This window comes from Cyphomyrmex costatus, unplaced genomic scaffold (assembly GCF_001594065.2).
Source record: "Cyphomyrmex costatus isolate MS0001 unplaced genomic scaffold, Ccosl1.0 scaffold467, whole genome shotgun sequence".
NCBI lineage: Eukaryota > Metazoa > Arthropoda > Insecta > Hymenoptera > Formicidae > Cyphomyrmex > Cyphomyrmex costatus.
In genome coordinates this window covers 1,104,641-1,132,342 of record NW_017278933.1, presented here as the reverse complement: position 1 = coordinate 1,132,342, position 27,702 = coordinate 1,104,641, and the positions used below count along the sequence as shown (strand labels likewise).

At 37.0% G+C, this 27,702-nt stretch overlaps 1 protein-coding gene across 1 annotated transcript; it reads right to left on the bottom strand.

Moving 5' to 3' along the window:
* Positions 1–962: 962 nt before the first annotated feature.
* LOC108777780 (homeobox protein abdominal-A homolog) lies at positions 963–26,854 on the bottom strand. Its single transcript, XM_018544738.1, has 5 exons — positions 25,486–26,854; positions 21,137–21,173; positions 12,320–12,327; positions 1,131–1,468; positions 963–1,033 (listed from the first exon to the last, which is right to left on the bottom strand). Exons 1-5 carry the CDS (start codon positions 26,237–26,239, stop codon positions 983–985), a joined length of 1,188 nt encoding a protein of 395 aa, XP_018400240.1. The 5' UTR covers positions 26,240–26,854; the 3' UTR covers positions 963–982.
* Between the last annotated feature and the right edge of the window lie 848 nt (positions 26,855–27,702).

The window sequence follows — 27,702 nt, the reverse complement described above, 5'->3', positions numbered from 1 at the left end:
TCTAATTTTGCTTGATGATCGTACGAAGGAAATATTAGCGTGTGATTCGAAGATAAAACATTTCAACGTCAAAAATGATGAAATTATTTTTGCGAAATCGCGTCATCGTTTTTCCTTCGAAACGATAATGCATCCTACAAAAAAGATCTAGCTAATCAACGAAAATTCGTACATACAAGGTAAGTGATTAATCGAAGATTAGCTAAATTCTTATTTTGATGAATCGCTGATTTCTTACAATTGGATGCCGGTTCGTTTATGGAGATTTGATTTAATTAGTTCGTTTTTTTTTTTTTTTTAGATTTCGATCAATTAATCGAAAAGTCATCATTAATGATCCTGTCAGCCCATATGACCATTAACCCTTCAGTTTCAGCCCATTAAACTAGTCTACTCACCGCCTCGATGTAATTATTGGCTCTTCATGGCAGTATCGCGCCAATTCGTACGTTCATCGCTTGATATTTGAATCGCGATGGCTCATTGTGTAGCACCCGATTAACAATATACATTATACGTTCTAGGAATCAGTCACAGGCTGAGCCCCGTGCGAGGCGGTTTCGCATGTCGCCTTTCAGGGACTAGCCAAGTAAGTACGTAGCTGGGGTGGGGTGCGTTCATTCTCTATGTTTCGAGTTTTTACTAACGTAACATCTACTTATTTTTCTGTCTTGTTTAAAAAAACAAAAGAGAGAACCGACTCAGCAAGGCATTCGTCGTACCTTTATTTTGGTCGCCCAAAGAAGATCGCACTCTGTATATCTTCCAGGTTCCCTAAATCCTCGCAATCTTCCCCTCTTGATAAAAAAAAAAAAAAAAAAAAGACCGATGACTGCATCCGCTAAGTCTTCTTGCGAGCCAGCAGCTCACTGACTCGAGGCGGATCGCAAAAATCTTTGCATCAGATGTTTCGTACCTGTTTCTCGCGTGCGAAGATGAGAGGAAGAGAACTCAGGATCTTCTACGTGATCGACCTTACCAACTACTTCGCTTCGGAGTCTTCGTCCAGGCCGCTCCAGTCTCTTGTGTCTTCCTTAAAAGAAAGAGAGTCGGCTCAGTAAGGTATCCTATGTGGGTACCTTACTGACTGCTTTCAGAAGATCGCTTTGCGTTTTTTCCAGGCCGCTTACGTGATGTTGCTGCTGATGCTGAAGAGCGGCGCTCTGCTGCTCCTGCTGTAACTTGGCCTGTTTCTCCGCCTGCTGTTTCTTCATCATATCTTGCTCCTCACGCTCGCGTCTGGCTTGTTCGTTAATCTCTTTGACTGCCCTCAACTCTTTTTTCAGTTTCATTCGCCGATTCTGGAACCAGATCTTGATCTGTCGCTCCGTTAGACAGAGCGCATGCGCGATCTCTATTCGTCGCCGTCGCGTCAAATAGTGATTAAAGTGAAATTCTTTTTCTAATTCCAACGTTTGGAACCGTGTGTATGTTTGCCGACCTCTGCGCCTCGGACAGCCATTCGGACCTGAAAATGTTAAGAAATCTAATTTTTGAGACCACTCGATAGTCTCTAGACACCTTTTCTCAGATAAACTGTAATGTTAATGCGCAACAAATATATTCAGCCAAATTTAAAATTATAAGACATGTTTAAAACAATTTTCAATCTAAAAGCTTTTTTTCGTATATTTCTGTAAAAAACATTTGTACCGTAAACATCTTTGATCAATTTTTTTATTAAATTTTTATGAAGCGTGAAATTTATTTCGCCAATAACAATAATTTCAAGTAAGAATAAACTCTTTCTTGTTTGTAACTAATAATTTCAGGTGCTCTTCACACCCCATCACAAATCTTAACTCTCTCTTTTCACTTTCTCTCTCTCTTTCTCTCTCTGTGAAAAGAAAAAAATGCCGCTTTCAACCTGCCGCTTATTGCGAGGGTTAAAACATGTAAAAAAGAGGATAAATAAAAATAGAAAATTTCCAAGAAGCTTTCACGAAAGTTAACAACGAACCCTTTCTAATGCTACTCGTTTAACTTTCTCCAAGAATTTATGTCATAAACAAAGATACAGGCGACTTTAAATTTTTTACGGGTTTCAAAGATACAAATCGAAACGCCGAAGAACAGGTAAAAAAGTTCGCTCGACGTTGCAGGATTTATTTGGATATCGTTTCTACAACAGTGCACGTATTGGCTATAATCAAATAACAGTAATAACAATTAAAATTACATGTGAAAATAATCAGGAAATTATAAGTAAAAGCTATTGAAACAAATTTAACTCCGCGATAGTCACATATAAATGATCCCTTTACACTGTAATGTCACTGAATTTCAAATATATTTTCATCAATTTGTATTTTTAATCAATTCAAAGGTAACTTCACTTTCAGTTGTCGCCACGAGCGAAGTGCATCTCTTTTCTGAAGAAATCGCTAAGAAACCGGTTCTTTAGTGTGCAAAGAGTGGACAGCCATAATACCATCATTCGCGGAGCGACGCTGAGTGGCTATATTATTGCCTCGTGATGAAGCAAATGCGTGCTACTGACCAATAAAAGATAGCAAGATTTTTCTTTCCGATTATTTTACGAGAGTACGAAGATTGTATCAAGAAGATAAAAAAGTGAGAAAATTAATTATTATATTGGTTGGAAATCGAAGGGATGTAGTAAGTAACAATATATATGTATATATAATTAGCTACAGATGCATTGAAAATAGCATAGCTATATGTATATGTAAAAATATATATGTACAAATGTAAATAAAAGTATTGCAGTTTTTATATTTAATAGCCATATAAAATAGAGAATCTTTTAATCAAAACTGCAATTTTAATGAGCAAGATTTTACCGTCGGAAATTAAAGAACCGTGAAAAAAAAGATGTAATTACATTTTGATAATCGTTAGCTCTGAACTTGCTGGATCGTAATCGAGAAGAATGTACTACGTGAAATATTACACATTCATTTTCATAAATAAATAAAACTGAACCATAATCATATTTCGTAGAAGACAGTAATGCTATTTATGAGGCTTAGTATAAGCGATCGCAATTTACACTCGAGTTATGGTAATAGCCATGTAGTAGTCGTGATTTGCTTACATCTTACGGAATAGCATGTCGGGGAATCGAATTAACAAATAGCAAAGGGGATATTACCCTATGACAGATTTAAGCGAGAGATGCCGTGTTTTCTTTCGTCATAATGATACTCATGCTGTATACAGCGATCGGGAGTTCGAATGACACGCACGTGCGCAATTTTCGATGCAGGATGACCCATCAAATACGTATCGCTCTGGGCCGAGCAGAAAACTCTTGGAGAATGCAGAGAATGCTGATATTGAATTCAGCATGGCCGTTCTCGCCAATGCGGTCCACAAGCTCGCGGCGGTGGTGTACGCGTGTACCTGAATCAGCGGCCACACTCACGAATTCCGCTTTTTACGTACGTGTGGTAGGACCAGCTGTGCGTCCGTGTTGGTGCGAATCAACACCGTTTTTAGCACGGTCGTGTGCGTCAGTTTGGCACACGTACGTTCGCTGCAGCCACGGGGTGGTTACCGAAGCCCGAAGGGTGGGACATAGGTTACCTTGGCAACCCAGAGGGGAAACCATTCCATCCTCCTGGCGGCATATCACGCAGGAGCAAGCCTAGCACAGCAACCAGAAAACTCTTGGTTGCATCCTCTCTCCACCGACTCTAGGAGGGCCCGTCACGTCGGTCTTGGAAGACGGGTGAACTTGATTGCGCCCACTCCATTCGCCATAAATATGGCCTATCGGCGAAGTGCTGGTGTGCGAGTATATTATCAATAATTTCGACAGGGAAAACTAATGCCGCTGTTGCCAGAATTATCCAACGAGAATAAAGTTGCGCGTTAAGGCGGAGGCTTAGCAGAAGCGTGAAATGGATAGTCGTTCGATAAAAATAAAAAAAAAAGTTTCTTTACTAAAATGAAAACGCAAAACGTTTTTGAAGAGCGTAATATGTAAATGATAGCTAACGCGATTAATAATTTTCTTTACGTAGGCATAAACATATAGGAAAAAAAGCATTCAATACTTCTTTTTATGTTGAGATTACATTACCGTAGAAAAACAGAAATTCATGCATGGGATAAAAGATTGCTATCGCAAAAAGCGTTAATTAACGCTCTGTCGTAAATGATTCGGAGACAAATAAATTATAGTCAATTGTCAGCGGTCCATTGCCACTCTACAGAAGGGCGACACGATGGGATGCGCGCACAGAAATACGCATTATGGATGGCACAGGCCTGTGTCTAATTACGGTCATATACTAAGTTTAATAGCTGCTTTAAGTCTGCTTTAGCATGCAGCTCGGGGAACAATCGTGGATATTGTGGAAGTTTGTCAGACTATGTCCGACAGTCTGTACTACTACGAACTCAGATTTCATCAAATCGCCATTTTTTATATATAGCTACCCAAAGAATTATTCCTTACTTATGTTCTTAAATCTATTAAATTATGTATTGAACAATGTCCATTCGATATTGCCAGATGCCCTCAGATGCTTTCGCGTTTATGAAGCAGCTCATTTAGGCAATCAATACTGTCATCACTATGTAAATGCCAGTATCATCTTAACACTGTAGCTATATTATTCCTTCGATCGAAGCATCAAGTGCGAGTTAAGGATATCTAATTTATTAATGAGTCACGCACTACCACTAGAACGCTCTGAAGTGTCATCTGGACTCCATCTGAAAATTAACTAGCCTCTGGACTATCCATTGTACTGGCACAATGCAAAAAATTTGAGCAACTGTAACGTGACGATAGTGCGTCGAAAAAAGTGTTAAACAGATTTTGCAATATCGCCAACACTGTCTAGTCTTGATAGCAAATCACAAACCTTCGCATCTAGATATGTCGCATTACGGCCTAACCCCTCTTTGTTCGACCGCCGGAGGGACCATGCGTGAGCCCCTCAGCGATCCATTCATAAATATCTCAAAACGGCTTAATTTCGCGGCGCTGCGGGCAAATAAAATCTCGAGCCGGTGAAAAATGTAGACAGTTTGCCAGATGAAGGAGAACGGGCGGGGGAAAGGAGTAGAGGGACGAGAGAGGAGATACGACATAGCCACGACCCACGACTCGCTTGATCGCCGTCTCGGGTCACTGCAGCCTCTGCTGCCAGAACGATAGAGTTGGAGAGGATCGGATAGGAGGCGCATGTTAAAGAAAGGGAAGGGAATAGAGGTGGAATGTAAAAGAACGGCCGAGAGAGAGAGAGAGAGAGAGAAAGAGTAAAGAGAGTGGATGAGATATGTAAAGGAACGAGAGGAATGGGAAGTGCCGAGGAGGAAAAATGCCTACAATAACTCCGTCGTCCGTTCCATCGCGATTCCAGGTCCGGGTGCGATTTATACGACTAATCCTCGCACTTCTCTTGCCCATGTCGCGCCCAGTGTCGCCAGGTATCCGGTTAGACTGTATTTCAAGGCCGCCGATTATTCAGCTACGCCAGACGGTAGATAAACCGTTGTTCTATCCGACATTCATTAAACCACACCTCCCTACGCCCGATTTGCGAGCTCCGCGGCGATGTTGTTACCGATGGTCGCACTTATCGGAGACATAAGTCGCGTAAAAAAAACCTTGAAACAGCTGGAATCCGGACGATCCGGAGAGACTGGGAAAATTCGCGTGAACGTTCGCGAAATGTTACACGCGGAGAGAATTCGCAGTCTATGTTATAATTTCTATTCCGTAACCGATAACGCAAGGTTTTTCTACCATGCAGCTTCAGGAAAGGTTGTATCCCCCAAGCTTATTGCCAGACAGCCAGGACGTATCCGATACCACCACGGAAAGTGCGCTATGTAAATTTTATGAGAGCTGCTGTTCGCAGGTAATTATTGTAAGTGGTACACGAAAGAGGCCCCGATTAAATCTACTCTAATTTAAGGAGCAATTTAATTAAAACGCGTTTTGATTATGCTAGCTTTGATACTTGTAATTGGATAATTTTACAATTTGAATATATTATAGATTGTAACCAAGACGCTACTTATTCGAGTGTATCGATGATATATTGCTTTTCCATTTGAAATGTTAATCTCCATCGCTAATGTATCAGTTATGAAGCAAGAGATATAAGTGATTATCTAACTAGACCAACCTCGGAACTGAATTAGTCGGTCTTATTGTATAAGAAATGTTATATTTCTACTCCATTAATTTCGTCAAACTATTCCTTTCAGCATCTCGGAAAAACTAATAAAAATCTATATTACCGATATTACGTCATACGACAGAAATTCTAACGTCTTTTATTCCGATTTATAAATGAGATTTAAACCTTTAAATATTGTAAATATAGAAAAGCCAAATACAGATAAACGATGTCGTGTGGTATATTAATTTATTACGTATATATGTTAGGTTATCAAAAATTATGTGTATGAATTATAAAGAAGTTACGTCCGATTAAAAGAATTAATAGAATTAATGAGAAAGAAACTGCATCTTATAATATTTTTTTATATAATTATTTTTAAGATTATGCTATCGTGCGATCAATCTCAATAAAAATGTTGCTTTTTAACGTACATAAATCATTTAATACAAATCGTGTCACAATGTTTCTGAGCAATTATTAAAAATGTTGAATAAAAAAAGTATCTTTATATGTTAAAGTTAAATATTTTCAACATAATGTGTAATTTTGTTCACACAAGAAAAAGTTTTTACAGATATTATAAAGATCCGACAATTTCTCTCCTTTACGTGAATGGAGACCGAATGACCAGAGCAAACGTCAAAAAAGGGTTATTGTTTTCGACCGCATGTCGCTGCTCAGCGAGAAGAACCAAAATCGCATGGAGGCGCGCACGAGGCGCGCGGTTGACATTTAATCGCCTCTTTAGATTTACGACGACCTGGCCCTATTGCCGCTATTACGGCGCAGCAGTCTCTACCAGCTATTTTGTCCCAGTCGGAATGAATGACTGTCCGGTCTATTTGAAGTGACTGCCACTTCTCAGTCCTAAAATCTTCACACTGCCTTATCAAATACCGTTTTTGCAATAGTAATTTTTGTGATGGTCATACTATTAGTAAATTAGTAATACGGCTGATTACAATAAATTGGCAAAATCATCTTCCATCTAACACAATTAAAACGTACTATAATTGTATATATACATAGACACTTGAATCACGAATATAATTTAACAAAAAGCAATAATAAATCTGTAATACATAATTAATTAAATTAAAAAATTAAAAGATTTCATTTTTGAGAATTAAATTTCGTCTTGAAATAAAATATTTATAAAAATTTTGAATTTATTTATTAAATAAATTTCATTGTAAAAATTCTATACGTGTGTCAAAGCAATTATATTTCCAGCGATTGTAGGCTACAAAAATTTGTTCCTCTAATTTAAGTAACAAAAAAGTTCTGCGCCATTTACATATATATGTATATATTATATGTACATTAACATATCACGTGCTGATAATTCGAAGAGTTTTCGCCGATTTAGAAACTGGAGCGTTCTCGTGCTCCGATCGGTGGCTGCGACGCGGCCGACCTGACACTGACATTAACCACCGTGAAAGCGATTTATCGCTTCCCCAGTTATCACTATGGAGGAGAACGGGATATGAGTCCCCCAGAATACTCCGCCGCAACGAAGTTACACGTGGCAAACTTTCTCAATATATACATACCTATACGTATATTTAGTAATTCCAACTTATGATTTTCAAAATAGCTCATTGAACTTTTCTCATTATTAATAATTTTGTCCATTTAAACTCAATAAACTGAATTAAAAATCAATTAACATTGTGCCAGAAATACAAATAATCAAAGTTAAACAAATCTCTATTTTAGCAAATTTCTTTTTTAATTAACTATTGAACTTTACTAAAGATTATTTAACGATCAACAATCACTAATATACATATACGAATTTTTGCTAAGAAAAAATCTAAGTCTTTTTGTTAAATAAATTTGTCAAATTCAAGCACATAAACGTTCATATACGCAAAATGACCTGAGCCACAAAGATGATACTAACACCAATCATTGCGGCTGGAAGTTGGATACACAGGTGCCCGCGCACACGTAGCGTCCGTCACGGTCGGCAATAGACTTAAATCCTGATTGGTTGGACAGCTAGTTGGAGACTGTGTGAAGTATACAGGTATACTGAGGGGAGCGTTTTTGGTAGGACGAGAGCAGATATATGTATATATATATATATGGGATATAGCGTCCATATATACATATATATACACCGGGTGGCAATAAAGGATTCCGACAAGGATGGATGGTAAGAGGGGGAAGTTCGCTCCATTGTTCCCGGTGGAACCCAAACGCCATCCATAAGGGTGCCTCCCATTATCCGGCACGTATCTACCACACGCAAACACCTCAACGCGCTCGTGCTCGTACACGCGAAGAATACCCGGAGGCTTGCCCGCCCTAAGATCGAGTATACGAGAGCTCAGATGCATGGCGCGGCGGCGCGGCGCCTTTCACGGTGTGCAGAGTTGTATCTACATGGCGGCCAACTGTGCCGCCAAGTAATAAGAGCTCTAATCTCCCACGAAATTGTGAAGTTGAGAGAAAAATTTATAAGGCTCCGAAGTTGGAACGGTCGTGTCATGCGTTAACAGAAAGCGTCTTGGAAACTGCGGAGAGCTGTGCAGATTCGCATATTTCTCATAAAAATTCGGAGAAGATAGAGATAAATAATAATCGAAACAGCCTGACAAAATGTTGGAGACATCTTAACTGTCTAAAATTAATGCACCGCTTTCGATATTTAATTCTTTTTTAAGTATTTCTTTAATTTACAGAATAAAACTGTTATACGTATATAAATCAGATAGAATATTCATGTGTTAAGCCTCTTTCTTCACAAGAATATGAAATAAAAAAGTATAGCAACATTACTTTTTTTTAATTTATGTTGATGGTTAATGGTGGAATTCTCGATTAATCTTTTTGGTCCCGTTATGAAATTACTGAGAGTGCTAAATTTCGTATGACATGTAGGCACTGTCGCGTGTGTAATACGAGCATGTAGATAGCACGTAAATATAATTGAGTGCTCGTGAACGAGGTGTGTAAATGTCACTACACTTCTATAAAATCGTTAACTCATTCGTACGCCGAAGAAATCCCGGTAACAATCTATTCCTCGTATATGGGTAACATCACGCAACTAAGTGTTCGCGTAAAATTGGTAAATTTACTCAAATAAAATAGTGTATACGTTTCAAAAATTTAATGCAACCGATCGCATAATTTTTATTATTCGATTATGTATGCCTTGCGTGTTAATTACATTACACGTATATTAATTTAATTTATCTTACCAAAGAATTTCTGAAAGCAGTTGGCAGCGGCAGACTTAAAAATAAACTTGTTGGCAAAGCGCCAGACTCGAAATACACGCAGTCTCATCTGGAAGGTGAGGACCGATACAAAACAAGGTTAAATTTTAATTTTGAAAAAAAAAAATAAAATATTAGAATACCGTTGGTAAACATTCCTTCCCCTCTTAAAGGTCATAACGGAGGCTTGCTACCCTCTATATTCTGACTAACGGTCCCCACTCCTGCCTGCGACAGGGCAACAGCGCGAACAGCTACCCCCATAGAACCCCTAAGACTCTAATTACAGCCTTTGCATCCCCACCATTCCCTCTCTTTCTATCTCTCTCACGCCCTGCATCGCCCTTTCCGACCATTCTCATATTTTCCGACACTCCCTGTGCTACCACACTTCACTACAATCCACCCCCTATGCCATTACATGCAAATGCCACGGTTGTCTCTTTCCGCTAATAAAAGTCGTGCCCGTGCAATTTAGAACATCCGATGTTGGGCTACTATGGCTTCCGAAAGATACAAAACGAGACACGGAATAAGTCTGAAAAGACAGCGCGATGTCAAGGGTTATTATACTCATTAGTAAGGTTGAAACGCAAAGCAGATACACAGAACTATGACTGTACGCAACTCGATGAAAAAGTTAAATAGGCTTAAAATTGTACAATTGTATTTAATATTATTTCACCAAAGTACATTAAAAGTAACTAAAGATTAAAACCAAGAGAAAAAACAATTTGCAACTAGTTATGAATATTATTTTCCGTTAATTTTTTATTTATAAAAGTTAACATTAAACAAAATATATTCTCTCTGTCAATAAAATTCGATTACTTATCATCAAATCATACATCAATAAATCGCAAAGTTTATATCTTAAATTGTGGGCAAAGACATTGCCTACTAAGAACAATATGATTTTATATGCGTGTCGTCGTAGTGAGAAACGTTAAGATCCACATAATGTTTAATCAGAGCACGTTGCGGCTTTACGACATTAGCCGGTGTTACGCACCCTCTTTCACCCTTTTCCAACCATCCCTACTGACATCATGCGACCTGGATACTTGTTAAAATATCGAGGAACTCTCTAAATTTTCCAGTCATTTTGGACTTTATAATTCCGAAATAGTCGCTATAACTTTCAAAAATCACGATGAATTTGCTTTCTGCAATCGTACATTCTGTTTCTTTTCAAAGGAATCTTTATAGCAATATACATTTATATGTATATGTATATATAGCACGTTAAATCGCTGTCAAATTGTGCTTTTTAACGCAAAACCCGGAGGTTAATAAAAGACGTTACATATCGTAATCTTACGTACTTATCGTATTCAAATTTGATAGACGTATTAAAGAGAGATCTATTAACACATCCCGCCAGACTTGTTGCTGATGGCTTTAACCGATGACAACTCAATCAACAAATACTTCTCGCTGACCTTCCCTTTTATTAGGATAAATTTAACTACCAGCAACCGAAATCCTTGACTTTATTGAGTCTGATAGCTTATAATATACTTCTATCAAGATTAAGACAAACGTCATATATATAACCAAGGCATCCAAGGCATATAACGTATATAAAAATAATGTATGTTCTGATTTTATGTCAATAGAAAGTATTTGCCTTTAGATTCATATTAAATAAATTCAGATGATAGCAGGTGCACATTTTTGTGGTTTGTCTCGAGACGTGTAATTAATGATAGTTTTTGTAAAGTGAGAATTTCGCATCGTAACTAATCTTCTTCTTCATGTGCCTTATCCGGTCCCTCGGCCGTTGGCGATCACTTTGGCCATGATTTCCTCGCCATAGTGATATCCTGAATTTTAAATAAACTGCAATGACTTCCCGTTGTCTTCATCGTAACTGATAAATTGTCATAAGATGAATTGTTTTTTACGTTCTACTCGATCTTGAGAAAATAATCATGCCATCACGCAGAGTAGAACACTCTTTCTTCTGTATATGTATGTACGCGTTTTAATTTAATCTTTGCAATTCAACAAATAAGTTAAAGATACTACACGATTTCTGGCTCATATACGATCTCCAATGATATACTCTTCATATTTCTGCACTAAGAATTTTTATAAGATAAAAGTTTATTTAGCTTATTCGAAATTAGACGTTTAGTTGCGTCTACGAATAATCTATAGCCTCGGAAATCATCGCTAAACAAATATACGTATAATAATAGCTGTAAGATAAAAGAACACGTTCAAGAGCATCGAGCATTTCTTCCGCCGCTCGACACACGCACTCTTTCATTTTCCTACGCGCTTCATCGCTACCTCTTGGGCTCTCCGCTACAGCTTGGACATATTACACGAACAAAGGAGATTCCTCGCACATGCGCACTCGATTCCTAGCACTGGTAACGATTCTAGCTCCTGTTATAGCCTAGCGTACCCTCCGGTTCTCTCTCTCTCTCTCTCTCTCTCCCTATCTCCTCCTCCCTTTTCTTCTCTTTTACCAGCCACCGACTCGGCACAAGGTACGGAAGTAACTTCTATACACGAATGGAAAAGCAGTGCGCGAATGTGTGAATGTGTACATAAACGTAGAAAGGAGGTATAGAATGCCCGTTGCAATATTTGGGAATCATACCGAGATGAGCGTATCACGTGCGAATGCAGATTCAAAAGAAAACACATATCATTAAAAAATATATACAGAATGTATATACGAATGTATAATAAAAACGCGCGCGCGTATGTATGTGTGTGTGTGTGTCGTCAATACATACATTAATAATAAATAGATACGTAACGCACGCATACTTCAAAGCGGGATGGTAAGCAGAAATGAGAACGAACAGTAGATACGCACTGACACGAAAGAAGCTGGAAATGGAGCCTTTAGTTTTTATCGGCAAATAACAGACGTGATAAGCTATATCAAAGGTGCACTGTGAAACGGCATGCTGAAGTACTCGGTATTAATATCTAAACCAAATCGTTCTACGATACTATTCCAACTATTCCCCCTATTATGGAATCTCTGGAAATTGCTACCGTCGAAATTTTTAGAAAAGTATACGATCTATTAATTATTGCCATTCTATCAAAAGCATATAATCGCTAACTTGAATAAAAACTTAATCACGTAGGAAATGAAGACTTGCATCTCCCTAGAAGGAAAACAATTGTCGCACCAACAATGCATATATTTATTTATTCATCAATGTAATTGATTTACGTCGAAATTGTGATGAATACAAGAGATACTATTGTAACAATTTCCTTGTAGGAAATTGTATCGCAAAATTACGGATAACTGTGACAATTATAAGAAACATTTTATCATGGTATATCAAAGGTAACTGTTCCCGCATCCACGAGCGTAAATAGCTCGAAGCCATAGATTGTATACAAATCCGCCTAGGGTAACGGATCGTCTTACGAACGATTGAACTCTAGCGCCTCGTAACAGTAATTCTATCCTATCGGATGAAATGTACAATCACCCTCAAAGGTATCCCATTTATACGTTGTATAAATAGTACAGTCAACAAACAAGTGTCCGACTTACCATATACGCACTTAATCGCACGTTAAAATGCAAATTTCCGGATTTCTATCAATTACAACGTCGCGCTGTGGACATTAGAGGAAAGGCGTATATCATTCGCCATTGGCTACTTCGTGGCATAGAAAAGTCTTTTGTAACGCGTCACCCTACCGTCGAATCCCTACGTTTCGCCCTTGTCTCCAATCGCTAGTCCCTCTTTCCCCCCATCCTCTTTTCTCTACGAGCTCGCCGGTCCTTCCCCCTGGATATCCGTGGCTAAAGGTCTATATCGCGCGCCGTCAAACCTTTCCGAATTGCTCGTCGTCATGTTATGCAAACGGCCGCATTTTGTTATGATAGCACCTACCAGGAGGCCGTTCTCCATCGCCGTGTTGTGCCTCACAGCGCGCGACACGAAGAAGCTGCGGAGCACGCTCTCTCGGTGGAAAGCTCTCGCCGGTATGCAGCTGTACGGCTTACGCCGTGCCTGGGAGATCGTCGAACACATTTCCTCGTCCGGACAAGATCGTTCCGTATGTCAGTGTCGTACATTTCCGTAACTACGCAGACGACGTTCCTCCCGACGTCGAGCACGTATGGGCTTTCCCGCGAAAATATGAAACACCTTAAGACTTCTTTATCTTTCGCTTCCCCACTTCCCCGTGTAATGGAAAATATTTCGAAGATAGCGATGCGAGTATTGAAACAACGTTGTTTAATTTTTTTTATTGAATATATAAATATATATATATCTATTATAAATGCAATACGTTATAAATATGCTGTCGAATTTATTGTATATGAAACATTGTGAAAATTTTAGGTCAAATTCACGCGGCTGTACTGCTGAGTAAATGCACACTTATCACCGAAAGGTCGGCGATAAGTGTATATTGAGCACTGTTTGTTTAAAATAATTTAATGAGATTACAACAGCATTCGAGCAGATAATGATATCGTTGTTTAGAATTTCATTTGACGCCATAACAGTCCATTAAAGCGATAGCTCATTCTTTGATCAACGATTCAGAAAAGTTGCAATTCCTTTCAATTTACTATTTTTTTTTCAAATTATATAAATTAAATATAACACAAAATGAAAATTGTCTTACAATTAGCTTATTTGTTCATAATCCAAAATCTTCTGAATTTAAATGATTTTTGCACATTTATACTTTTTATATATTTTTTATTTACGTATGTTTTTATAAAATTTCAATAATCATCTAAATAAACATATTAAAAAAAAAATAAAAATAGAAAGCTTTATAAAAATGTAGTAATCCTGCTTTATTATTACTTGATTTTTGATTGAACAAATTAATTTCTTGTAAAGAAATACAACTTTAGCATAACGATCTAAAATATATTCACAAATTCGATACATTTATAATTATTAATAGCCTCATTGTATGTAAATTAGTTTATAAAATTACTTTAATATATAAATTCGAGTTATCGCAACAAGATGAAAACATATTACAAATATCTTTTTGCTAAATAAACATTTTAGACTTCAATAAATATATACGTGTATATATATATATATATGTATACTCTATTGCATTTTAATTACAAATATTAAATACAAAAAATTTTTATACTCTAGAAAATGCTTATTAAATAACATCAATTAAAGATATTTATCACATATCGAACGTAAATTGACAAAATTATATTTCTACTCAGTCGTGAACATTATTCACATGACTTTAAAACTGGTAGGCGAAAGCTTCATATAAAAAGTACAATATATATTCAACGCTCCTGTATATTTATATTTTCGCACTATATAAAGTCTACGGCAAAAATTCCAATTTCGCGTACGGATTAATGCAGATGAACATACTTGTAACTTATGAGGAACAGAGAGATAATGTTTTTCTCATAAATTTTTCTTCTTTCAAATGGTTATCATCATAGCAACGTGACGCATCGGGCAATATTCCCATACAATATGGCCGCACAAACCTTGATTTTTCCTTTGAAGTTATAAGTGGTAATCGTGAACATCCACAGTATGCTGTATGAGATCTTAATTTAATCATTTCAATAAATTTTTTTCGTTCGTTTTTTGCAATGCAAATTAAAATGAATAATGAACGGTCTATATTGAGCTAAATGGATTTAATATTGTTCTTAAATTTTATAATAAAATGAGAACATAAAGTGAAAAACTAACTAAAGTGTCGTACGTTTCGGAACTCACAGGTCCTTCTTCAGTGATTCTTACAGATGTTTGTGTCGTTGAATTGATAAGACGTATAGATGTTACAATTGATCTATGTTCAACTCGATCAAACAAACTTGAAATGATGGTCCTGTTTCGCCTGCCTTTAGAATACACTCGCATTGAGAACAGAACAATCAATTCGAACTATATAATTATTATATCAGCATGCTGTATCGCATCATCACACATATCATAAGAAAATATTATTAATCCAAAGATACAAACATCTGTAAGAATCGCTGAAGAAGGGTCTGTGAGTTCCGAAACGTACTACACTTTAATTAGTTTTTCACTTTATGTTCCCATTTTATTATAAAATTTAAGAACAATATTAAATCCATTTAGCTCGATATAGACCGTTTATTTATTTTAATTAATCATTTTATCTATATTTTCTTTGTTCAATTTAAAATCATCTTTTCTTCAACGACAAAAAAACTCATCGTTTATTATAAATTTAAATTTTCAATATCGATTCAAATTTTAGATTCAATTATAAATGTATTTAAAATTAAATCTATTTTAAATTAAACGGAAAATAAAGTTTTACTATCTATTTATATTTTCAAAATTTATCTTTTACAAAAAATTTGTATTTTTATCATAATTTGTAAATTGATAATCATTTGATGTGTTTGCTAGAATAACAACTAAATCTCCAAATCTATTAAAGAATCGATAAATAAAAAATAAATCGAATAATTTAATATCTAATACACACCCCTTTACAGCAGACAGTTTTTAAATAATCTATTTACTTAAGATGCTAATAAACCATATAAAGCATATACGAGATCATATCTCTGCGGAATAGACTGCGCGCCGCCGCACCGCGCCGAAGGAAACAAAGGGACATACAACATCCTTTATAACCCGCATGTACACTTTATTGGAATTTAACTTTCACATGGAGAATAAACATTTATCTTCGACTACAACAAGCACTTCTTGTCGTTTATATATATAGTCATGGAAGACAAAATCGAATCCTGAGACTTTAAACGTTTTAAATGTTGAACACGTCCGTGTGATAAAATTCACGTGACATAAATAAAAACTATCTATTGCAGCGAGAAAACTAAGCAATAATATATCTCTGTATATACATCGGTAGCCTTGATTGCAGATTTATGTGACTGGTAATAAATAAAATGAATTATGCATCGATTACTATGTAGAACAATAATTACTAAGATTTTCTTTCTTTATTGAATTACGATCTCATTCATTTCATAATAAATAATAATTAGATTTATTAAACGTCTATATTTAAAAGAAAATTAAAGAAGAAATTTAATTAAAAATGTGACAATGTGTGCGCCTCAGAACTCCAGAGTCGATTAATTAAAATCTAGTTTAGTTATCCTTCACATAGCGCCAATTTAAATCAATTTCAGCATAAAAGTTCAAGAACAAAACACATCGATAAAAAAAAGGGATAAAAATGTGTGTGACGTTCTTTATTCTGATACGGTTGATTTTCGTATAAGATACGATGGTCAAAGCCTTTACTTTCACTTGACTCAGCATGAAACAACATCGTAATTTACACACGTTGAAAAAAAATCTTTGATTCTTGCGTCAGTCTTGCTTTTCTTTTTCTGTGAATCGGGGAAAACTTATTGCCTTTATAATAATGAAAAAAAATGCGCAATACGCGCGACAAAGGGTTCAATGAAAGTCCGAACGTGAAAAAAATGGATTTCTCGAAAGAGTTAAAGTTACAAAAAGGAACTAGAAGAGGAAACGCCACATAATTTTCCAGTTTGAAACGGCAATAAAAAAGACAAAATTTGAATTCCCCGTATAATTTGTATTCAGTATCATAGAAGAAGAGAAAGAATAAGAAGAAGAAGAAGTGCAGACAACAAAATACCTAAAATATTTAAAATTTAAATTTTTTAAAGAAATATAATAGGCATCGTGAATAATTAAAGAAAATCAAATATATTTAAACATAATTGTATAATCATAAAAAAAATATAAATATTTCAAAATATGAAATTATAGTATTACGTTCTTTCGCGCATCAAAATGTTTTTAAGAAATATTTCCACAAAAATACATAATGCATTCATTTGCAATATTTTTATGTCACACATATAATAATGTACTTTTGATTACAATGTTATACCGCTGATCCGCGGATATGTATCAAGTAATATTAAAGTTATCCCTTCAAAAGAAAATGTGAAAGTGTAAACGAAGCTGTATAAATTTGTTCCCTTTCTAAAGTTAAGTGTTAGTCAAATCCTCGATGAGCCGATATCAAATACCTTAAATTGTAAGATATCGTTTCAGGATAGCCATCGCGTAAATGTACAGCGATATTTGGAATCGACTGGCCTGCCTGAGGATTTGAGTGGTGTGATGGCTTCGGCACGCGACATAACGGGGTACGCGCCGCCGTGTGACCATAAAATAAACGTTTGGGGTGGCGCAGGCGGAGGCCAAACCTGGCAGCGTATAAACACTTATATAACGGCAATTAAACTGCTTTTAAGGCCCATAAAACTGCAGTTTCAATAATCTCTGTGACAACAGGATCCTGACCTGTCTCTGAAAACCTGGCTTCCCTCGGTAAATGTCAAAAGCGGTCACGCCGTACCGACGAATATAAAAATTTCGATCGTTGTCTCCCTCCCGTACTCTTCAATTTTTCGATCGACTGCGTCGACCCCCAGTGTCTAGTTTTTACGACTAGTTTTGTACCCAACCTCCAATTTTGCACGCCTTAGAATACTAATGTTCCCTTACAGCTAGACGTTCCACACAGAGTTTAGAGGCGAGAAACACGTATAGATATTAATAGTACATCGAGAAGGCAATGAGTAAAAATAGGAAAGTGAAAAGCGCGCACGGGATCGCAGCATAAAGCAGAATTCCGGATGAAATTTGCTGCGGATAAAAGTTCGATAGAGGCTATTCTTTTTCTAGCCGATGCTGGAATACCTGCTGGATGCTGATGCGACTCAGGCGAGGGAGGAAACGTTTACGTGTGAGAGACGGGGAGAACCGACGAGATCGGAGGCGGGAGAATACGAAGAGAGGTCCAGGTAGGGGAGGCGGGGGCGATGAAATGGGATAATACCGACGCTGCAGGACGCGGCAGCCATCATCGAATGCTAATGAGGGGTTGGCGGCTTTTGGGGCAGTGGACTCTACCCGTAGAGTGGTGCGCCGTTGTCGGCGGATCGGCCTGATTATAAATTATACATTATCTCCTGCTAGTCCCCATGTACACACCGTAATCCAGCTAGACATTTGCAGGCCTCTGAACCCCCCAATGTCAGAATATGTTCGCGTACCAGAGACAGATTAGAAATTCGTAGGTCGTCCACGCTAACAATTCCGCTTGGTTACCACGTTCAGCGTCACGTTAGCCGGTGTAATTTTAATTTCAACCGAACGTGAACAACATTCTCAAATTTTCGTGATCCTGGAATTTCATTCTCAAACGCAAACTAATCCGTGGTTTTCGAAAAGATCTTACATCACAAATGAAAAACTCATTTAATCGTATCCGCGGTACGTTATTAATATGAATTTTTTTAAACTGATTGCAATCATGTCTGATGTACTTCAATTAGTATAGTATTTGAAAATACATATATTATAGTATTGCATTCGTAATTGATGCGCATCGTATGAAAGAAACGCGAATTACAATTAACTATATCACATAATATTCAATACAATATAAAACAATTGGCGAAGAAATGATTTCCTATATGGAAAAGAAAAAAGACAGAATAAAGTTTTTATCTGCTTTTGCTTTTCAAGAAACATAATACTGAATAATAAATAAGACAAATTTGTTTGACTCTGTCTCTCATTCTTTTCTTTTATCACAACTTACAGGATACTTTATATCTTCGAATGTTACAAATTTTAATGAGATGCATGGATGACCCCAAAGGATAAGTTAAAAAAAAACTGATTCTAAATCTCAGAGCATAGCACATTCATGTATTAACCATATACTGAATCAATGAAAACAACGAAGAATAAGGTTGTAAGTAAAAATAGAGATTTTACGAGCACATGAATTTAAAATAAATACGATAAATATAACAATGTTACAAAATGTGTTGCATCTATATACTATCTCATAAATTTTTTTCTTCTTGTGTAGGAAACGAAATATCTATGCGTCACGACAATAATAAAATTTAACTAAAGTTAATTAAAATTAGAACATTTTATATTTTTTTATTACTTTTATATAACTTTATATTAGAGAAAAGTCATTTTCCTCGCATTCTAGCTCTCTTCAGATTTCTCGAGATACGTAGATCTCATATTAATTTATTTTTCGCGGTTATGATTTATTTAATATTTTATGTGTAACGTGAAATAGATCACTTTCTTCTTCTCTCAAAGAATGATCTATTTTTCAAAATTGATATAAACATGATCACACTCAATTTATAGTTTGTTATCAATCTTTTAAAAGAATTGTGGAATCTAGATATATATTTGCATCTAAATACATGAATTAAATGAATTTCCATTCAAAAAAAGTTATTCACATTCTTTGATTAAAATCATTTAATTAATTTATAATATCCACGAACATATGGTTTTAATATTCCATTTTAATTTACTGCTCTCTATTATTTTACGTATATTATTATCTAATCGCTTCAAAATTATCATTGTATTTCACATTATATTTTATTCGGTACATAATAATTATTAATTTAAAATAGAATATAATAAATTTGTTATAATTCGATTTTAATAAAATACTACAGTATCAACTTGATTAGAATAGCGTAACTTGAAATATACATGTAGATTGGCTAAAGCATGTGATTAGTAGGAAACGCAGCTAAACGTATAAATGTATAACGGCGAACGGATATTCTGATTTATCGACCGATTATACGTATGCAGAAATAGATATACTCTGTTTGAATATATCGGAATGTAATTTCCTACCGGAGTAAGCATTCCCTCTGCACAGTTGGGAGACTTCGTACAGTGATCGCCAATGCCTATTTGAAATTATGATCCGCCTGATGTAAACAAACCATCGCGATAAAAGCCGTCGGTTGAAGTTTTAATTTTATCTAATCGGTATTTACTGCGCTATTGTGGGCTCGTAAGTGGCTGTATAAAAGATAGTCATGGAGATTATTCGCGGCTAACATTATCACGGTGACGACAGGTGAAGTTGCCCATATACATGTCCTTCTTGCATGCACAACTAACATAAATGAATAGGGTAAGAACTTAGCGTGTGCCGCCCGGTAGCGCGATTCACGTAAATGATCCGAATGATGACCTTGATACCTCGACACGCTTGAAATTACATCATTTTTTTTTATCGTAGACCGATGATTAACCATTCATTAAACGTACGACTGGACGACAGCATCATAATTGCACTATCAAACGGACGGAAACACTATTTGTATTATTAATTTTGAAAATATAATACGTGTTGAATCTGGATAATATCAATGTTGAAAAAACGTAAGGAAAGGACAAGTTATGACTTTCGGGAAAAAGAAAACAGCTATAATGTCCCATACAACTATAAGTACCACTTCTGTATACAATTAAACTGAAGAAAGAAATGTGACTAGCATATGGAGCGTAACTTTATATTTGAGAAAAGTCATTTTCCTCGCATTCTAGCTCTTTTCAGATCTCTCGAGATACGTAGATCTCATATTAATTTATTTTTCGTGGTTATCATTTATTTAATATTTTATATATAACATGAAATAGATCACTTTTCTCTTTTCTCAAAAAATTATCTATTTTTCAAAATTGGTATAAACATGATCACTCAATTTATAATTTGCTAATCACATTAATATAAAATCATTTATCACATTTAAAATTTAATTAACTTTTCCATTTAAAAAAGATGTTTTTAAGTATTCACAGAAATATGGAATATATTATATAAGTATATACATATAATGCATATAATACATATATGTATTATATATAAATATATATTTATATGCAATGCAAATAATAGCTATAATAGTATAAAAGCATTCCAATTAGTAACAGTAATTTGTACTCACCGCAAACCACTCTGTCAAATGGACTCATCCAATCTGAAAAATAATAAAGTTTATTAGAATATCCGTACAAAACTGTCAAACGCGCGCGTCTGCTTTGGCAATCACATACACACACACATACACATAGCACACATCTTTGTTTTCTTTTCGTGATATCAAGTGAAATAATAGAAATCAGATTCATGCGCAGTTTGAAGCTATAAAACTACGCATGCAATTGAGATAAGCATATAACATGACACAGAGCACGATTCCTTAAGCGTATTATAATAAATTCGCAAGATATGATTTAAATGCATATTTATATTAAAAAATACGATGTAAAACATTAAAATAATAAAGGAACAAAACGAAAAATTATGCAACTCTTACAATCTTACAAGGAACGAAAATCTAAGAGACACGTATTGCATTTTTTTTAACGCTAATTCATGTCTCTTAAATTTTTGTGTTTAACAATATATTTCAAGGAGACTCAAATCCGAGATCAAATCTGTTCCAGGTAGTTGTGAAACGTCCCTTGTTAATTAAAGAAAAACAAATTTCGGGCGGTTGGATATGTCCAAGATTAACTCTCGCAGATAAATTGATATTAATAATTTGTAAGAATCTTCAAAGTTTCTGTTGACTTTCTAAATTAAAAATCAAAATGTAAGAAAGAATCTCTGTCAAGATAAGTGCTGTGACGTACATTCAAATCAGCTAAATTTGCACGATGACGTATGAACAAAAATAGGTATGTAATAATCTGTGAGAAGACTATATACGTTAATAGTAAGTTATTACTGCATATTATTATTTTAAAAAATATAAGAATTTATACAAATTATTATAAAAATGTAATATCCGTTATTCACAATTAAATTAATATTCAATGAGTTTCGAACAATATCCAAAATGATATTGATCGATGAACAGGAGAAACAGAAACTCACGAATTATTAATGTGATTCTGATTCAAGCCTCACAAACTGAAATTGTCTGACACTATAGTCGGCTGAATCATTCACCTCTCTTCACAAGAGACATAAAGCTATTCTTACATACTCATAAAATAGATAAGGGACTTATTGACGCATGAATAGACATACGATGGTAAGAGTGTTCAAAAAACTGTAAACCCTTCAGAGAGATTAAAAATATATCAAGCGGAAAAGAGAGTGAGGATAAATAAAATTAGAAATCATATTTGTATCACGACAAAACAAAAATCATATCACATTAGTTTGCTGTTCATTTAGAAAACGTGTGAAAATATGATATTATCGAAGAGATAATGAAAAATTTTCTTTTAAAGATAATGCTATAAATATTACAAAAAGTTTAAACATAATGCGGCATTATTAGATGTTAATTAAATATCAATTGATAATTTAACTATAGCATTACAGAATTCAATAAAACAATATATTAAAATAATCGGAACGTGAAATTAAATTATCTTGAAAGTCATGAGAAAATCAATCATATATACCAAAGAGATATGTCGCGGTATAATTCATAAAAGCGATTTAGCTTTCTATAGATAACATCCACGTAAACACAGGTCTCGATCGATTAAAGATCAAGAAAAAATGATTAAAAATCGATGACCAATTCGATCGTTATTTAGTCTTCACAGAGACGCGTAAGACAATAATAAGTAAGTAGTAAAGAATATGAAATTGAATTATGTCACTAATCAACGTTATCGCCACGCGCATTAGAAATTACACGAGCACGATCATGATATTCGCAGCAGGCGAATACATACAGGACCTCACGAGTTGGCAAAATGGAAAGTTAACGCGTTAACGTCAAGTATTATTATAACGTGTTGATAGGGAAACGGGCTTCGGAAAATAATTTGCATATTCAAAGATTACAACTTAATCGCAATATATTCCGCGATCCTTCGCCCCGTGCGGGTGTATGCCTTGTATTATATTACTGTATGCTAACGCAAGTATGTACGTTGGTATAAACGCACGAGAGAGAGAAAGAGAGAGTGGAACCAACCTCAAAGAAATTTCATTGTAAATACACGGTAAATATAAGAGCTGGCCTAAAAAGTAGTACGCGTTAAATTCGTTCGTTGAGCGAATTTCACCCAAGTCGGCGTTGCATATCCGGATGTGACAAATATGGCGATTGTTGCAATTGGAGTTTACGCCTAAAGTCTCAACCAAGTACCTAGTAAGATAGATTTTTAACGTTCGTGCACAAAGGAAACCGCGAATCGACAAGTTAGCCGGTTTCTAGTTCTACCGCACTTCCAACGGAGTGAACCAGGCTCCTTTTCATACTTCTTGGAGTTATTTTGCGCACCATTGGTAGGTACAATGTCACAATAATATCAAACACGCGAAAAAAAAAGAACCAACTAAACGTGCCGTTTTATTTTACTGCAAAAATGTGCAGTTTTCGCGTCAGCCAGTCGACGTCGAGAACGCGACAACAGACTGGCCCGTATAGTCGCGCTGTGTTATTCGCCGCAAATATATACGATAAATACCGTCGGTGCTTTGTCCTAGCCAACACCTCTCAGCAGACAAAGACTTCTCGACAAGGCACACGTACGATGTATTATGCACGACATTGGAATAACTTCAAGTTTCGTGTGGTAACAACAGCGCTTCTAACAGGGACTCTAATTCAACAATGTACGCAGTGCATTCTTTAAGTTGACGTTACGTTCGTGTATTCTTCGAAGATTGCTTGTTACATTTCAAATTACAATGCAAATTATTTTCGTCAGCGCTGCTACATTTGCAATTACAATACACAGCGAAGCTGCGTTTCATGTAATCTCAAAACAGTAGATATTAGAAACAAGATTTCTTTACTCTCTCATATATATATTAATATTCTCTATATTAATATTAAGGAAAGTTAAGCTAGTTCTATATTCATAAACAGCCTTTTGCATTTTTACAATCATAGAATATACTCTTGAAAAACTCCAGAAAATTTCTACGTATGTATATGTATATGTTTCTAATACGTACAATTATAAAACAGCTGATATAGAATATAATGTCATTAATCTCCCACTCTTCATCGAAAACACGTGTAAAGAAAAAAAGAGGACACTTGCGCGTAAAGCAAGGTGTCGATTCCTGGCCGAGGTAATATTTTTCGCAATAAGAAGAAATATTTTTAGATTTAATATTTTCAGATTATTAAAATTGCGTTTCAAGACCGACGATTGTTCGGCGCGCAGTTTGGGGGGACTACGTATATTAGTTAATTATTAATTTATTTTAATTCGTGATAGTACCGCGGTAGTTTCTATGTAAGCAATTAAAGATCCAAGCTAGACTGTTATAGGCTTCGTCTTTGTATTAGTTATGTTCTCAAAGAAATAAAATTGTACACAATAATATATCGTTTTCAGAAAAGTATTCCATATTTACATATTCGTACCTACAATGTTTATATAATCAAACCGTTATCTAGACTTCTCGACACAATTATGATAAGGCTTGTGTACTTTACATAGAAGTTTAGAAATTAATTGCTCGTATGTCCTCGATTCATCACCAAAGTAGTAAACCGTGTCTAATATAAAATATTTCTATTTTTTAATACAAAACATTTGTACTTTAATTTATAATGCAATTTGTAATTTGAGAATTAAGAAAAACGCATTTCTTTTTAATTCAATCACTCTCAAACAGATTTAAAGTAGGAATAAAAATAATTAATTAATAATTACATATTTTTATATTTTTCTATCTTCCTGCACAATATAATTTTATAAATAAAAATTGACTAATTTACATATTAATATTACTATACATATATTTAATAAGTACGGTAGTAATTTAATAACAATAATGTATGTAATATTGTTAATGGTTTCGCTATTTATTTTTTATTCAATCAAAATTATCGTAAATAAATTTAACGTTTCTCGTCGATATCACGCTGGAAATTTCATGCGATCATTCTTCATGCAATATAAAAATATATCATCACATTCAATCTATCTGTACATTATCAAAATACAGAAATAGACGTGCATCACTTTCACATTTAAATAATTAATTAAAATAAACATTTGTTAATGAGAGGTATAAATTAAATAGAATAATTAGATTTAAATTTATACATAGAGTTATGACAAAAATCTCCGCGTTCTAATGATATATTTAAACAAAGTATGTAAAATATTAGATGCATGTGTCTCTACTTTTAAAAAGCATTTTATTATTCGTAACAGAGAAGAAAATGTGACGATGAAAGGAAAAAGATAGCCGGCACGATGCGTGCCGTCGCTTAAAGAGCGTGTAGAGTCAGGAACAATAGAAAGGTTAAAAGAAGGTAAAAATGGCAAGTTTTGAAAGCCATACGAAAGACTCACCGGTGATAGACATCCATGGATACCGGGGTATATCCGAGATGCCAGGTTGACCTGTGGTGGGTTGTTGGCAGGACGTCAAAGGATCGACAACGGCCGATGCGGCAGCCGCCTGATGGTAGAACTGTGCCGCCGCTGCCATGGAGGCCGAGGCGGCCGAGACGGCCGAGGATGCGGACGCGGACGAGACGAGGCTACCGGGCGTAGCGCCGTTCTGATGATGGTGGCCTAGGGTATAGTTAACCATAGGGTCGGCCGATGCAGGTGCCACATTGCCGGTCAGACTAGCTGTGTAACGGCAAGATTTGTCGCCGGCGGTCGCGGCGTCGACGGCAGCGGCGGCAGCCAGAGCGGCGCTGGATGCCGCCGTGGAGCCGAAACCGGGCACCATACTCGACGTGGCACCGAACGCAGCGGCCGCGACCGCTTGCTGCTGCTGATGATGATGATGCGCCGCTGCGGCGGAGACGTACGGATACATACTGGATGTGGTGCGTGCCGCCGGTGACGTAGAAGCGGAGCTTCCCGAGTGCTGGGGACTCGAACCCGTCGGGCTCGGTGAATTGTGCTGCTGTGCGTAATTGACTGCCGCGGCCGCCACTGCAGCCGCGGATAAACTCGATTCTAGGCTCGCGGTGGCCGGACTCGTCGTGCACGCCTGAATCGTACCTGGAGTCGCGCTTGAGAACAACTGTTGAGGGTGGAATTGTTGGTACTTGGCAGGTAGCATACTATCAATTATGAATTTCGTACTCATATCGCCTGCGTCGGTGCCGATGTGCGGACTTGATGCCGAAGACACGCCCGGGCTAGCTAGACCGGGACGAGTGTCTCAACACCGACACCGTGGCGACGCGTCCACCGGCTGCCGTTGCCTCATCGCCGCGCGTAATCCGTTTCGCACGGATTACGACAACTCTCTCTCTCTCTCTCTCTCTCTCTCTCTCTCTCTCTCTCTCTCGATCTCGATCTCGACTGGAGAAGCTGTGTGTGGAAAACGCGCGCACTTTCCGCTCGCCGGCGCCGCTCGCTGGAAATCCTTTGCGCTTTATTGCTTTCCGGGTCCACTATCGCTAGTATCGCTTTCCTTATCGGCCATCAACGTCCACTTTTACTGCCACTTACGCAACTCAGCACATTATCATCACAACAACAATATCCCGAACACGGCGGGATGCGGTCACCGGGGACGACTGACCACGAATCACCGAGCATCCGCGATGGCAAATGACATGTCCCTCCTCTCGATCACGGGATTCGGCGATCACGCGGAATCGCGGGATCTTGCCGTTTGCAATTTTCAATCCGATGCCTCGGTACGTAATCGCACCTTTCGATTACGAATCCATCCGTATCGGAATAAGAATCGACGATAAAGCGACGACGACGACGACGACGGCAGCGGCGGCGGCGGCGGCGGCGGGTCCTTCTTCTCGCCGGGCCCACCCAATCGTGGTCCCAGCTCGGAAATTGGGCGACGGTGAACCCGGCGACGGCACGAGGAGAGAGAAGAGAAGAGCGTGGCCCCTGTCAGGTGTTAGAAGCCGTTTCTTGCGTACTTCTCGGATAGTCGACGAATCCTTTATGGGCCATGCATGAAGGTACTATAGCCCCCTATCCCGAACGCCGCGTACTACAACCCACGGCCAGCTAAATGTAACCCCTTACAATAATGGCGCCGCTTGTCTCTCCGTTCTGTTCCCCCCTCTCCTTCCACGAGTCTTGAGCGCGCCGGGGTACCAGCTGGTAAACAGAGCCGTCCAATGGTGGCGCGGCCTCACCAGAGGTGGACCAATCGCGTGCCTGCTAGGCGCGCCAAGATGAATGGGGTCTCTTTCTCCGTCGGTTCTCCTCTCGCTCCGATCTTCGCTCACGCCAATACCTCGTGCTCTCTTCCTTCGCTTGCCGACTTCGGCCACCTATCTCTCTCGCTTCCTCTCGCTCATCGTATACCCAGCGTGCTCCGTCCGTTCGTCCGTCCGTACGTTTGCCTCTTGCCAGTGCAGTCGTGCTCGCCACGTTGCCTTATACCTTGCAACGTTTCAACGTCTCACACGGTATTTTCTGTCCTCCTTTACGTCTCTTCACCCCTCTCTCACACTCTCTCTCTCTCTCTCCCCTTTCGTTTGAGTGCAATCTTTTTTATCTCATTTTTACTCTACCTCTTCGCCGAAATTATTTTTTTCTTTTTTTTTTTTATCTCGTCAAGGTGGCACTTTT

Excerpts from the sequence above, each read along its gene's own strand:
- LOC108777780 (XM_018544738.1), bottom strand. The coding sequence starts at position 26,239 with ATGAGTACGAAATTCATAATTGATAGTATGCTACCTGCCAAGTACCAA. Across the intron at positions 21,174-25,485 it reads TCCATGGATGTCTATCACCG|ATTGGATGAGTCCATTTGAC; the intron begins GTGAGTCTTTCG and ends ATTATTTTTCAG. Across the intron at positions 1,034-1,130 it reads AGCATCAGCAGCAACATCAC|GAAGACACAAGAGACTGGAG; the intron begins GTAAGCGGCCTG and ends CTTTCTTTTAAG.